Here is a 13,783-nt window from a genome sequence, read left to right as displayed (position 1 = left end):
GAATGATAGTCCCAAAGGTTATTGAGATAGGGTTTGTTCTCCCAGCACGGTTCCATGCTTGTGGGCAGCACGGTGGCACAGTGGTTAGCACTGTTGCCTCACAGCGCCAGAGATCCTGGTTCAATTCCTGCCTCGGGCGACTGACTTTGTGGAGTTATTCTCCCCGTGTCTGCGTGGGTTTCCTCCGGGTGCTCCAGTTTCCTCCCACAGTCCAAAGATGTGCAGGTCAGGTGAATTGGCCATGCTAAATTGCCCGTAGTGTTAGGTAACGGGTAAATGTAGGGGTACAAGTGGTTTGCGCTTCGGCGGGTCGGACTTGTTGGGCCGAAGGGCCTGTTTTCACACTGTAAAGTAATCTAATCCACTGTGTATCCTCCGGGTTATTCATTCACCTGGAGTCCTGAATAAATAGAACTCCTAAATTGGTGTCAAATGTGTCTTACACCGTGACAATAACAGCAGCATTTACCAATATTGTTCCTTCTAATAACATCTGTTATCAAAGAATGTGAAATTACAGAGGGATCCCCTCGAAAGTAGTTCATTGAATCAGAGGACTGTACAGTTCATAAGGGGCCCTTCAGCCTATCGAATTTGTGCCAATCTATCTACATTAGGCCCACCTTCCTGCACTTGACCCATAGCCTGGAATGTTATGACCCTTCAAGTGCTCATTACTGTACTTTTTTAAATGTTGTGAAGTTTCCTGCTTCAATCCCCCCCCACCCAAGCAGTGCATTCCAGACCCCAACCCCACTCTGAGGTTTTCCTCAAATGCCCTTAAACATCCTACCTTGTAGTTTAAAATTATGCCCCTTTGTCATTGACCCTTTAACTTAAGGGGAAGTTAAGCTGGTTCTAATCCATCCTGCCCACGTCCCATAATAATTCTAAATCGAAAACAATATAAATATGAGTCCAACATGTCATCAGGTTCACTAATATTCTTTAGGGAAGGAAACTGCCATCCTTACCTGATCTGGCCTACATGTGACTCCAGACCCACAGCAATGTGGTTGACTCTTAACTGCCCTCTGGGTAATTAGGGATGGGCAATAAATGCTGATCTAGCCAGTGACACCTGTACTCCATGAGTGAATAAAACACAATTGAGGTTCGATCAGTTTGGGCACTGGGTGGTGTCTATTGTTGAAAGCTGCTGTGAAATGTTGTCCTTTTGTTCAGGCCCTCCTGGGAAACCAGGTCCACCAGGAAGTCCAGGAATATGTCCTCCATTCTCGGCTGGGTTCTTGATCGTGGTCCACAGTCAGTCACAGGAGGTACCTACATGTCCTCAAAACATGCCTCGCCTTTGGCAAGGATATAGCTTGATTTATCTGGAGAGCCAAGAGAAACCTCACAATCAAGATCTTGGTAAGTAGTGACAATGTGCGACCTGTGATACAGGATACAACCCACCACCTTGTCGCATTTTCATATTTGGAACTTACCATTTCTCAAAAAATTTCCAGAATAAAAGATGTTTCCAAAATGCTTTTTGAACATGCAGCATTTAAGTACAAGCTGAGAATGTCTCTCAGTAATGCTGTAAATCCTCAGGAATGACTGTGGGTCATTATTGTTGGGAGAAGCTGTCATTTGAAGCACAGATTAGAGTGGTGCTGGAAAAGCACAGCAGGTCAAGCAGCATCCAAGGAGCAGGAAAATCGATGTTTCGGCAAAAACCCATCCCTTGAAACGCAAGCTGCTGAAATGGTGTCAGCATTTTAAGACAAAAACTGGCAGTTTAATTCTTAGTCAAATCCATAATAATTCTCCCAGCAGCCAGTTCCTTGACCAAGATGATGCTTTAAACCATGCACCAGCATTGCAGCTCAAGGCTCAGTCTTGGACACCTTAAAAACTCCTTCGCCTGTAAAGTATATACAGTAAACATTACCCAGTTCATTATTCATGACCATGTGATTTTAGTCAGCGATTTCCCCTATGGAAAGAAGGCATATATTGACAAGATGATGGAGGAACATTCCCACCATCCAGCTCTATCTCTCAATCCCTCTCTAGCCTCTGTGTTGTTCATGGTGCTTTTGTAACCTCCAGGTTTGAAGAGCTGCAAATCCTTACAGTTAAAGACTGAGAAAACACTCTTGAAAGACTTGCATTATGCAGCATCTTTCATGCCGCCAGGCTGTCCCAAAGCATTTTGGAATCAATCAAAAGCTGAGTTTTCTCAATGTTGTAATGTAGCAACGACCAGTCCTGTTGCCCGGTGGCTCACATCACAATCTCCACCTCCCTCTCCAAATGGTGTCACAGGCTAAGATTGACTTTTGTAGCTTTAAAACCCCCTTTGATCTTATATCCTGTGCATTACTGCTTTCACCCCCATTATATCTCCTGCCAATGTCCCTATTTCCATACTTTCAGACAAAACCATTCAATATTTTCCCAACCAACATCTAAACCTACACTTCAGTAAACTTTAGCACATCCAACCCTCCACTGTCTGTGAGCTATCTCTCATTAACATCCACTCACCTGTCACTACTGTTCTAGTTAACCCACATGTGGTTCATCAAATGAGAGAACCTTTAACATCAGACCCTGCAAGTCAGTTCACAACATAAACTTTCTGATGTTACTTTTAATGTCCCTACAATTTTACTTATTGTTTTAACCTTGTAATTTCCTCAGTTAGATACTGTTCATGAGACAATGCCTTGTGCATGTGCCGAGATGAATCCTGTGGGTAAAGTGAGGTTATTGACTTTGGAGCGCCTCAAACTGAACCCCAATCCACTCAAGATTAGAGAGTGGGGCTGGAAATGCGCAGCAGGTCAGGCAGCATCCGAGGAGCAGGAAAATCAATGTTTTGGGTCAAAGCACTTCATCAGGAAGAGCGCCTGCTCCTCGGATGCTGCCTGATCTGCTGTGCATTTCCAGGACCACTCTAATCTTGACTCTAATCTCCAGCATTTGCTGTACTACCTTTTGCCCTTGAACCCCAATCCAGGTTTACCCAGTGTCCCAGAGGAGCATTGCAGCCTAAACCCTGGCTCATCAGGACAGTGTGTTAAGTCCTTTTTCTTTTTCTCAGACGAGGGAACTGCAATTCAGTGGAGTCCTCCTTCTATTGTCTCTTTGACTAGACACAGAATATGTATTGAACTCCAGTAGTTACTCCTCTGTGTGTTCTGGAGCTGTCTGATTTAATTTGGTGGTATTTTTATTACTTTAACGTAAGGTGGCTGCCCCTTGGCTAGAAAGGAGTCTGTGAACCACAGTGCGGAGAGTAGACGGCTCTGTGCTGAAGTATAATTGTTGTGCTTGATGTACAGTTGTAAAACTGGCTGCATTTGTGTTTTGAAAGCAGCTCAACTAAAAAGCAAGGATCTGAGGATATTTCATTATGTTACTTCTGAACATAATGTCAGGTAGTTATTGCTAACTATTCCTGCAATCTTGCTGTTCTCCCAGGTCTAGCTGGCTCTTGTCTGCCAATGTTCAGTACTATGCCATTTGCATATTGCAGCATTGATGAAGTTTGTCACTATGCTACTAGAAATGACAAATCCTATTGGCTGTCTACCACTGCCCCTATCCCCATGATGCCACTTGTCGAACGAGAGGTCGAAGCCTATATCAGCAGGTGCTCTGTCTGTGAAGCTCCTTCAGTCGCTGTGGCTGTACACAGCCAGGACCATACCATTCCCTCCTGCCCTTCAGGGTGGCTCAGCCTTTGGACTGGATACTCGTTTCTGATGGTAAGCTGCATTTTTAATGTGCTTTTTAAATAAAATCGCATACACCTCATTCTAAAGCCAAAATACAGGAAATTTTCTTTAAATTTATCATGTGGTTATCCTGGGTCGAGACTGTGGTGCTGGAAAAGAACAGCAGGTCAGTCAGCATTCGAAGAGCAGGAGCCATTCCTGATGAAGGGTGTATGCCCGAAATGTCAATTCTCCTGCTCCTCGGATGCTGCCTGAGCTGCTGTGCTTTTCCAGCGCCACACTCTCGACTCTGATCTCCAGCGTCTGCAGTCCTCACCTTCTCTAATGTGGTTATCCCGCTAGAGAAAGTGGTTGAGGCAGGTACAATAAAAATATTTCAAAACATTTGGTTAGGTACATGGACGGGAAGGGTTTAGAAGGATATGGACCAAATGTGGGCAACTGGAACTAGCTGAGTCGGCGTTATGGCCAGCGTGGACTAGTTTGGGCTGAAGGGCCTGTTTCCATGCTGCGTTACTCTATGACTCTATGGTGGCTGATTGATATAACATGATTAATTATCAATGGTCCATAAAGTAAAATGGAACTATCTTGTTAAATAAGTGATTTGCCAATCCCATTAATGTTGCAGAGTCATGGAGTCAAACAGAAACAGACTCTTCGGTCCAACTCATTCATGCCAACCTGGTTTCCTGGACTAAACTAGTCTCATTTGCCTGCATTTGGCCTATATCCCTCTAAACCTTTCCGATTTATGTGCCCGTCCAAATATCTTTTAAATATTGTACCTGCATTCACCACTTCCCCTGCCGGTTCATTCTACATACAAACCATCATCTGTGTGAAAAAGTTGCCCCTTAGGTCCCTTTTAAGTCTTTAAGTGACCTATGGGGTGGCATGGTGGCACAGTGGTTAGCACTGCTGCCTAGGGACCTAGATTCGATTCCAGCCTCAGATGACTGTCTGTGTGGAGTTTGCACATTCTCCCTGTGTCTGTGTGGGTTTCCTCCAGGTGCTCCGGTTTCCTCCCATGGTCCAAAGGTGTACAGGTTAGGGTGGATTGGCCATGCTAGATTGCCCGTAGTGTTCAGGGATGTGTAGGTTGGATGCATTAAGAAATGTATGATAATGGGTCTGGGTGGGATACTTTCAGAGGGGCGGTGTGGACTTATTTCCACTCTGTAGGAATTCTAACACTATTTGTTTATAAGCATTCGTCAAATAGCGATAATAATGTGATTGAGTTTCATGTAGCTTATGTAAGAGATAAGCAAAATTTGGACACTAGAATTTTGGAGGTATCTAAGGCAGACTTTAATGGGATGAGGCAGTGACTGTCCACAGTAAACTGGGAAGTCCTGGTCATTGGAAAAACAATCGAGGAACAGTGCAGGGTTTTCAAAGAAACATTTAGAAGCCATTTGTACCCATGAGAAGGAAACGCTCCATCTCAAAAACAGCCATGGACATCGAAGGCGGGGCAGCATATAATTAAAAGAAAGGACTTATAAAAATATACGTTTCAGATCTGAGTTTGAGTTTGATTTATTGTCACAAATACCAAGATACCATGAAAAGTGTTGTTTTGTGTGCTATTTGGGCAGACTGTACCATAGTGCTCACCTTCCACCCTACCAACCTTTGCATAAACCACACCATCTGCCGACATTTCCGCCACCTCCAAACAGACCCCACCACCAGGGATATATTTCCCTCCCCACCCCTTTCCACCTTCCGCAAAGACCGTTCCCTCCATGACTACCTGGTCAGGTCCACGCCCCCAAACAACCCACCCTCCAATCCTGGCACCTTCCCCTGCCACCACAGGAATTGCAAAACCTGTGCCCACACCTCCTCCCTCAATTCTATCCAAGGCCCTAAAGGAGCCTTCCACATCCATCAAAATTTTACCTGCACATCCACTAATATCATTTATTGTATCTGTTGCTCCCGATGCGGTCTCCTCTACATTGGGGAGACTGGACGCTTCCTAGCAGAGCACTTTAGGGAACATCTCCGGGACACCCGCACCAATCAACCACACCGCCCCATGGCCCAACATTTCAACTCCCCCTCCCACTCTGCCGAGGACATGCAGGTCCTGGGCCTCCTTCACCGTCTTTCCCTCACCACCCAATGCCTTGGAACACTCCAACCCCAGGGCATCAATGTGGATTTCACCAGTTTCCACATTTCCCCTTCCCTCACCTCACCCCAGCTCCAACCTTCCAGCTCAGCACTGCCCTCATGACCTGTCCTACCTACCTATCTTCCTTTCCACCTATCCACTCCACCCTCCCCTCTGACCTATCACCTTCATCCCCACCCCCATTCACCTATGTACTCTCTGCTACTTTCTCCCCACCCAACCCCCCCCCCCCCCCCTTTCATTTATCTCTCCACTCTGCAGGCATCCTGCCTCTATTCCTGATGAAGGGCTTTTGCCCGAAACGTTGATGTTGCTGCTCCTCGGATGCTGCCTGACCTGCTGTGCTTTTCCAGCACCACTCTAATCTAGACTCTGGTTTCCAGCCTCTGCAGTCCTTGTTTTTACCATACAGAGTACACCAGAGTGTAGAACAGAGTGTAGAATACAGTGTTACAGCTGCAGAGAAGGTGCAGAGAGAGAGAGATCAGAATTAACATTTAAGAGGTACATTCAAAAGTCTGATACAGCAGGGAAGAAGCTGTTCTAGCATCTGTTTCTGTGTATTCAAACGTTTGTACCTTCTGACTGACAGAAGAGGGTGGAAGAGAGTATAATTGGGATGGGGTATGAGGGGGCTTTGATAATGTTGGGTGCTTTCCTGAGGCAGTGGCAATTATGGATGGAGTCAATGGATGGAAGGCTGGTTTACCTGATGGACTGGGCTGTGTTCACAACTCAGTAATTTCCAGCAGTCTTGGGCAGAGCAGTTGCCATACCAAGCTGAGATAGGATATTTTGTATGTTGCATCTATAATGATTACTAGGAGTCATTGTGGACGCCGAATTTCCTTAGTCCCCTGAGGACGTAGAGGCATTGTTGTGCTTTCTCGACCATTGCGTCAATGTGGGTGGCCCAGGACAGATTATTGCTGATTGTCACTCCCAGGAACATGACATTCTTGACCATCTCCATCTCAGCACCATTGATGCAGACTGGGGTGTGTCCTCCACTCTGCTTCCTGACATCAGTGACCAGCTCCTTCAGTTTTGCTGACGTTGATGGAGAGATTGTTGTCTTTACAGCATGTCACTAAGCTATCTCCCTCTATCTCATTGTTGTTTGAGATCTGATCTACAATGCAAAGGACAGTACAGATCCCAAAGAATGGGACAAATACAAATGGCCACAAAATGGCTTATAAAAGTGGCTAAAAAGATTATGAAAGGAAACTTGCAAGGGACTTATAGACAGTAAGAAGAGATTTTGTATTTATATAAAAGGAAAGTGGCTGGTTAGGAGAACTATTGGCTCATTGAAGGCTGAGAGTGGGGATATTATCAATGACCATGGAGAAATGACAGACACGCTGAATGATTATTTTGCTTCAGTATTCACAGCAGAAAAGGAACATAATTCACCACAAGTCCCAAAGAAATTAACAGTACATCAGGGACAGGGTCTAAGTAAAATTAGCTTAAGTAAAATATCAATAATGGGGAAGTTAATGGAAGAGAAGAGTGACAGATCCCCAGGATCTGCTGGTTCCCACCCGTGGGTGCTAAAGGAAGTTGGAGAGCACACTATTGATGCCCTAACCCTAGTCTTTCAAAGTTTACAAACAAAAACAGAAATTGTTGAAAAAGCTCAGCAGGTCTGACAGCATCTGTGGAGAGAAATTAGAGTGAATATTTTGGGCCCAGTGACTCTTCCTCAGAACTGATAGTAGCTAGGAAAAGGTTGTTTTTAATGCAGAAGATAGAGTGGGCTGAGGGAGTAAGGAGCAAATGATTGGTGGAGGTAAAGCCTAAAGAGAGAGAACAATTGGACAGACAGAGGACTGGATAACAATCAGCCTGGGAGAATGGGGCTGCTAATGGGACTATTAAATGATTAGATTCCCTACAGTGTGGAAACAAGCCCTTTGGCCCAACAGGTCCACACTGATCCTCTGAAGAGTAACCCACCCAGACCCATTTCCTTCTGGCTAATGCATCTAACACTATGGGCAATTTAGAATGGCCAATTCACTTGACCTGCACATCTTTGGACTGTGGGAGGAAACCAGAGTACCCAGAGGAAACCCACACAGACACGGTGAGAATGTGCAAACTCCACACAGACAGTTGCCAGAGGCTGGAATCGAATCTGGAATCCTGGTGCTGTGAGGCAACAGTGCTAACCACTGAGCCACTGTGCCACCTTATGGGTTAACAATGGGTTGTGTGTAATTTAGACCATGTGATAACAAGGCCTGGTGTGTGTGGGTGAGGGTAAGGACATGGGAGAGAGTGTCTGAAACCCTAAAATTGTTGCCAATTCAATATTGAGGACAGTGGGCTGTTGGGTTCCCAAATGGAAAATGAGGTGCTGTTGAAGACAGAAACAGGGGAATATATTACAGGAAACAAAGAAATGGCAGAAGAATTGAATTGGTACTTCAGATCTGTGTTCACTGGGGAAGACACGAGCAATCTCCCTGAAGTAACAGTGGCTGAAGGACCTGAACTTAAGGGAATTTATATTTGTCAGGAATTGGTGTTGGAGAGACTGTTAGATCTGAAGGTTGATAAGTCCCCGGGGCTTGATGGTCTATATCCCAGGGTACTAAAGGAGGTGGCTCGGGAAATCGTGGATGCGTTGGTGATTATTTTCCAGAGTTCGATAGATTCGGGATCAGTTCCTGTGGATTGGAGGGTGGCTAATGTTGTACCACCTTTTAAGAAAGGTGGGAGAGAGAAAACAGGAAATTATAGACCAGTTAGTCTGACCTCAGTGGTGGGAAAGATGCTGGAGACTATTATAAAGGATGAAATTACGACACATCTGGATAATAGTAACAGGATAGGTCAGAGTCAGTATGGATTTATGAAGGGGAAATCATGCTTGACTAATCTTCTGGAATTTTTTGAGGATGTAACTCTGAAGATGGATGAGGGAGATCCAGTAGATGAGGTGTACCTGGACTTTCAGAAAGCTTTTGATAAAGTCCCACATAGGAGGTTAGTGAGCAAAATTAGGGCGCATAGTATTGGGGGCAAAGTACTAACTTGGATTGAAAGTTGGTTGGCTGATAGGAAACAAAGAGTAGTGATAAACGGCTCCATTTCGGAATGGCAGGCAGTGACCAGTGGGGTACTGCAGGGATCAGTACTGGGACTGCAGCTTTTTACAATATATATTAATGATATAGAAGATGGTATTAGCAATAACATTAGCAAGTTTGCTGATGATACTAAGCTGGGTGGCAGCGTGAAATGTGATGAGGATGTTAGGAGATTACAGGGTGACCTGGACAAGTTAGGTGATTGGTCAGATGCATGGCAGATGCAGTTTAATGTGGATAAATGTATGGTTATCCACTTTGGTGGCAAGAACAGGAAGGCAGATTACTACCTAAATGGAATCAATTTGGGTAAAGGGGCAGTTCAGAGAGATCTGGGTGTTCTTGTACACCAGTCAATGAAGGTAAGCATGCAGGTACAGCAGGTAGTGAAGAAGGCATGCTGGCCTTCATAACAAGAGGGATTGAGTATAGAAGCAAAGAGGTTCTTCTGCAGCGGTACAGGGCCCCCGTGAGAACACACCTCGAGCACTGTGTGCAGTTCTGATCTCCAAATTTGAGGAAAGACATTCTGGCTATTGAGGGAGTGCAGCGTAGGTTCACAAGGTCAATTCCTGGAATGGCGGGATTACCTTACGCTGAAAGACTGGAGTGACTGGGCTTGTATACCCTTGAGTTTAGAAGACTGAGAGGGGATCTGATTGAGACATATAAGATTATTAAAGGATTGGATATTCTGGAGGCAGGAAACATGTTTCTGCTGATGGGTGAATGCCGAACCAGAGGACACAGCTTAAAAATACGGGGTAGACCATTTCGGGCAAAAATGAGGAGAAACTTCTTCACCCAGAGAGTGGTGGCTGTGTGGAATGGTCTGCCCCAGAGGGCAATGGAGGCCCAGTCTCTGGATTCATTTAAGAAAGAGTTGGATAGAGCTCTCAAGGATTGTGGAATCAAGGGGTATGGAGATAAGGCAGGAACAGGATACTGATTAAGGATGATCAGCCATGATCATATTGAATGGCGGTGCAGGCTCAAAGAGCAGAATGGCCTACTCCTGCACCTATTGTCTATTGTCTGTTGTTCTTCCAGTTTGTGCTGAGCTTTGCTGGAGCATGCCCAAGACGGAGACATTGGCCAGGGACCAGGGTGGGGTGTTGACGGATCACTACCCACTCCTCTGTCTGTCCAACTGTTCTTCTCTCTCTCTTTGGGCTCTATCGCCACCTATCATTTGTTCCTTACGCCCTCCCCCCACTCTATCTTCTGCATAATTAGAATTTTTTTCTAAGCTCCCATCAGATCTGAGGAGGGGTCACTGTACCCAAAACAAAACTCTGATTTCTCTCCACCTACTCTGAGTTTTTCCAGCAATTTCTGTTTTCTGTTTCCAGTATCTGCAGTTCTTTTAGTTTTAATCTTTCAAGAGTTCCCTGGATTGAGGAATTGTCCTCTATATTGGAAATTTGCTCATGTCACATCACTCTCTTTAAGAAGGGTGAGAGAGGACCCCAAGGAATTACAGACCAGTTAAGCTGACATCTGTGGTAGAGAATTTGTTGGAGTGTATAATCAATGATGGGGTAACTGATCACCTCAAAATGTCAGTTAATCAAGGGGAGTCAGCCTGGATTCATGTAGAGTAGGCCATACCTGACAAACCTCATAGAGTTTTTTTGTAAGAGGTAACAAAGGCGGTGGACTGAGCTAAGTTGATAGATGGTGTTTATATTGACTTCCCGATGGCTTTTGATAAAGTGTTAGCTGAGGTTAAAGCCCATGGAATTGAGGGCAAATTAAAGAAATGGATGGGAAATTAGTTGAATGGCAGGAAACAGAGCAGGAATAATGGGTAAGTACTCAAACCGACAGGATGTGACTAGTGGTGTCCCACAGGGAGCTGTACTGCTGTCCCAGTTATTTACAATATTCATTAACAACTTGGATAATGGCACAAAAAGTCAAATATCTAAATTTGCTGATGACACAAAATTGGGCAGTATTGTAAACAGAGTTGACAATAGCATAAAATTACAACAGAGTATTGATAGATTAGGTGAATGGGCAAAGTTGTGGTCGATGGATTTCAATATAAACAAGTGCGAGGTCATCCACTTTGAACCAAAACAAGGAAAGGTCAGTGTATCATTTTCTAAGGGTCAAAGAATGTGGTGCTGGAAAAGCACAGCCGGTCAGGCAGCATCCGAGGAGCAGGAGAGTCAACATTTCAAGCATAAGCCCTTTAATGTCACTTTCTAAGGCACAAGATTAAATACAATGAATGTCCAATGAGATTGGGGTTCAGTTGTACAGCTCTTCCAAACACCGCACATACGTGCAGGAAATAGTCAAAAAGGCTAATGGGATGCTGGCCTTCATATCCCTCTTTCCACCCCACTCCCCATCTCTTGTCCTATTCCTCACTCCTCCCCCTCCCCCCATTGTGCTACTCCTCACTTGACCCCATGTTGATATTCCTCACTCTTAAACCCACCCCCCAACCCCACCTTTGTGCTATTCCTTGCTCTTTCCCGCATCAGGTTTAACTACAATGTCTGGCACCTGCTCCAGCTGCAGTATACCTTCCCTTTGAACAATGCACAGGTTAGTCGGGTCTGATATCTATCATGTTGGCCCCCAGTGACTTTGTTCAACTAGTAAACCACTTGCTTAGCGCAGGTAGGAGTTGGATCTCATTCAAATGATAAAGTCCCATAGAGTTAACCTATTCCTGCAAATAATCAATATACACAGTTAGAGGATTTGGGTATTGGAGTAAGGATGTCTTGCTGCAGTTATACAGGGCCTTGGTGAGGCCTCACCTTGAGTGTTGGGGGCAGTTTTGGTCTCTTAGTCTGAGGAAGGACATTCTTGCTATTGAGGGAGTCCAGCGAAGGTTCACCAGACTGATTCTTGGGATAGCAGGACTGACATGTGAAGAAAGATTGGATCAACTAGGCTTGTATTTGCTTGAATTTAAAAGAATGAGGGAGGATCTCAGAGAAACACATAAAATCCTGAATGTTCCAGATGTTGGGAAGTCCAGAACAAGGAGTCACAGTCTAAGAGTAAGGGGTAAGTCGTTCAGGACTGAGATGAGGGTGAATGTTTTCACTCAGTGATTTGTGATGCTGTGGAATTCTCTCCCACAGGAAGCAGTTGGGGCCAGTTAATTAGATATATTCAAGAGGGATCTGGACATGGCCCTTATGGCTAAAGGGATTAAGGAGGATGGGGAGAGGGCGGGAGTGGGATACTGAGATTGCTTGATCAGCCATGATCAGATTGAACTGTGGAGCAGGTTTGAAGGGCCGAATGGCCTACTCCTGAATCTATTGTCTATGTTTTTATGATCAATTAGCATCATGATCCCAGTTCTGTTTTGGGGGTCTATCCAATTTATACAATCCCTTTTGTTCTCACTTAAAGTGTGGTACATGGCATAGTGGTTTAGTATCGCAAACTATCAGATAAAACTCAGAGGGTTCTAGGTTTAACTAGTTCTGAACACTGTGCCTTACCATCTTGTTACAGCACACAGGAGCTGGTGCTACAGGAGGAGGTCAGACCCTGGCATCACCTGGGAGCTGTCTGGAGGATTTCCGCTCGACACCGTTCATCGAGTGTCAGGGGGCTCGGGGCACTTGCCATTACTTTACTGATAAATACAGCTTCTGGCTGACAACTGTGCAATCAAGCCACCAGTTTGTATTAAATACTCCTTCAGAAACTCTGAAAGCAGAACAATTACAAAGACAACGAGTCAGTAGGTGTCAGGTTTGCCTAAAGCAATAAATCATGTGACCTGCATTGAAAGAAGGAAAGCACATGGTAAGACTTTTGAACCAAAGGATGAAGTCAGTGCAGGCCCAAATGGTTAATGGTGCTCATTTAATTTCTCTCTCTAAGCAGATCTTCAATTTCAACTGTTTATAAAAAGTACATCAGGAGAATGTAAAAGGCACACTGGCATGAGCATGCTTACAATAATCAATATATTCAAAAGTGAAATGTAAGGAGACTCGATTTTATATGAAATGTACAGCAACTTAATTGACATTGTTGGTGCAATTTAACTTATAGATCTGTAAAATTTTTTTTTAAGTTGAAATATTTTTGTCACCTGGTCTGAGCAAAAAGTTGTAAAATTAAGAGGGTGAAAATCTGCTCATTTATAGTCAGAGCTTTTTAAAGTGGTCTGTAAAAAAACAAAACTATATTATTGGAGCAAGCAAACTCCTTGTTAAAAACTCAGGCATGTTCCAAGCGGGGACTGTGCAAAAGCATCTGAAATCTGGAGGGGGTTTCAGCACATTGGCTTGTGACATTTCAACAGGGCAACCTCACTGTGACATCACTTTTAGGTTTGAGACAGTGAGCCAGTGGGTGTGTCCCAGACTCTTGAAGAAGGTGAGGTCTGCAGTTGCTGGACATCAGAATCGAGAGTATGTTGCTAGAATAGCACAGCTGGTCAGGCAGCATCCAAGGAGCAGGAGAATCGACATTTTGGGCATAAGCCCTTCATCAGGAATCCACCATCCTGATGAGTAGCTCCTGCCCGAAACATCGATTCCCCTGCTCCTCGGATGCTGCCTGACCTGCTGTGCTTTTCCAGCAACAGACTCTTGACCCAGACACTTGCTGTTGTGCCAGCTGGATTCAGTGAAGAATAAGGGTATAGAGGTATGTAACTCTCTTCCCCAACATCAGGAGGAAGAAACCCACTGCTGAGTTCGAGAAGGGGTGTCTGGAGGTGGCTGAGAGATCAGCAGCGTTTAGGGCTTATGCTCGAAACGTCGATTCTTCTGCTTCTCAGAAGCTGCCTGACCTGCTGTGCTTTTCCAGCAACACACTCTCGACTCTGAGCTCCAGCATCT

At 44.8% G+C, this 13,783-nt stretch overlaps 1 protein-coding gene across 1 annotated transcript in view; it reads left to right on the top strand.

Annotated features, from left to right (window-relative positions):
* Nucleotides 1-13,358, top strand: part of LOC140478581 (uncharacterized) — a 256,307-nt gene extending 242,949 nt beyond the window's left edge. The window contains exons 45-47 of the mRNA XM_072571802.1: nucleotides 1,186-1,374; nucleotides 3,439-3,725; nucleotides 12,441-13,358. Coding sequence (XP_072427903.1) covers nucleotides 1,186-1,374; nucleotides 3,439-3,725; nucleotides 12,441-12,701 — 737 coding nt within the window. The 3' untranslated portion in view covers nucleotides 12,702-13,358. The remainder of the gene's footprint in view (nucleotides 1-1,185; nucleotides 1,375-3,438; nucleotides 3,726-12,440) is intronic.
* Nucleotides 13,359-13,783: the final 425 nt, after the last annotated feature.

Source organism: Chiloscyllium punctatum, chromosome 6 (genome assembly GCF_047496795.1).
Source record: "Chiloscyllium punctatum isolate Juve2018m chromosome 6, sChiPun1.3, whole genome shotgun sequence".
Taxonomy (NCBI): Eukaryota; Metazoa; Chordata; class Chondrichthyes; order Orectolobiformes; family Hemiscylliidae; genus Chiloscyllium; species Chiloscyllium punctatum.
This window is presented reverse-complemented; position numbering and strand designations above follow the sequence as displayed.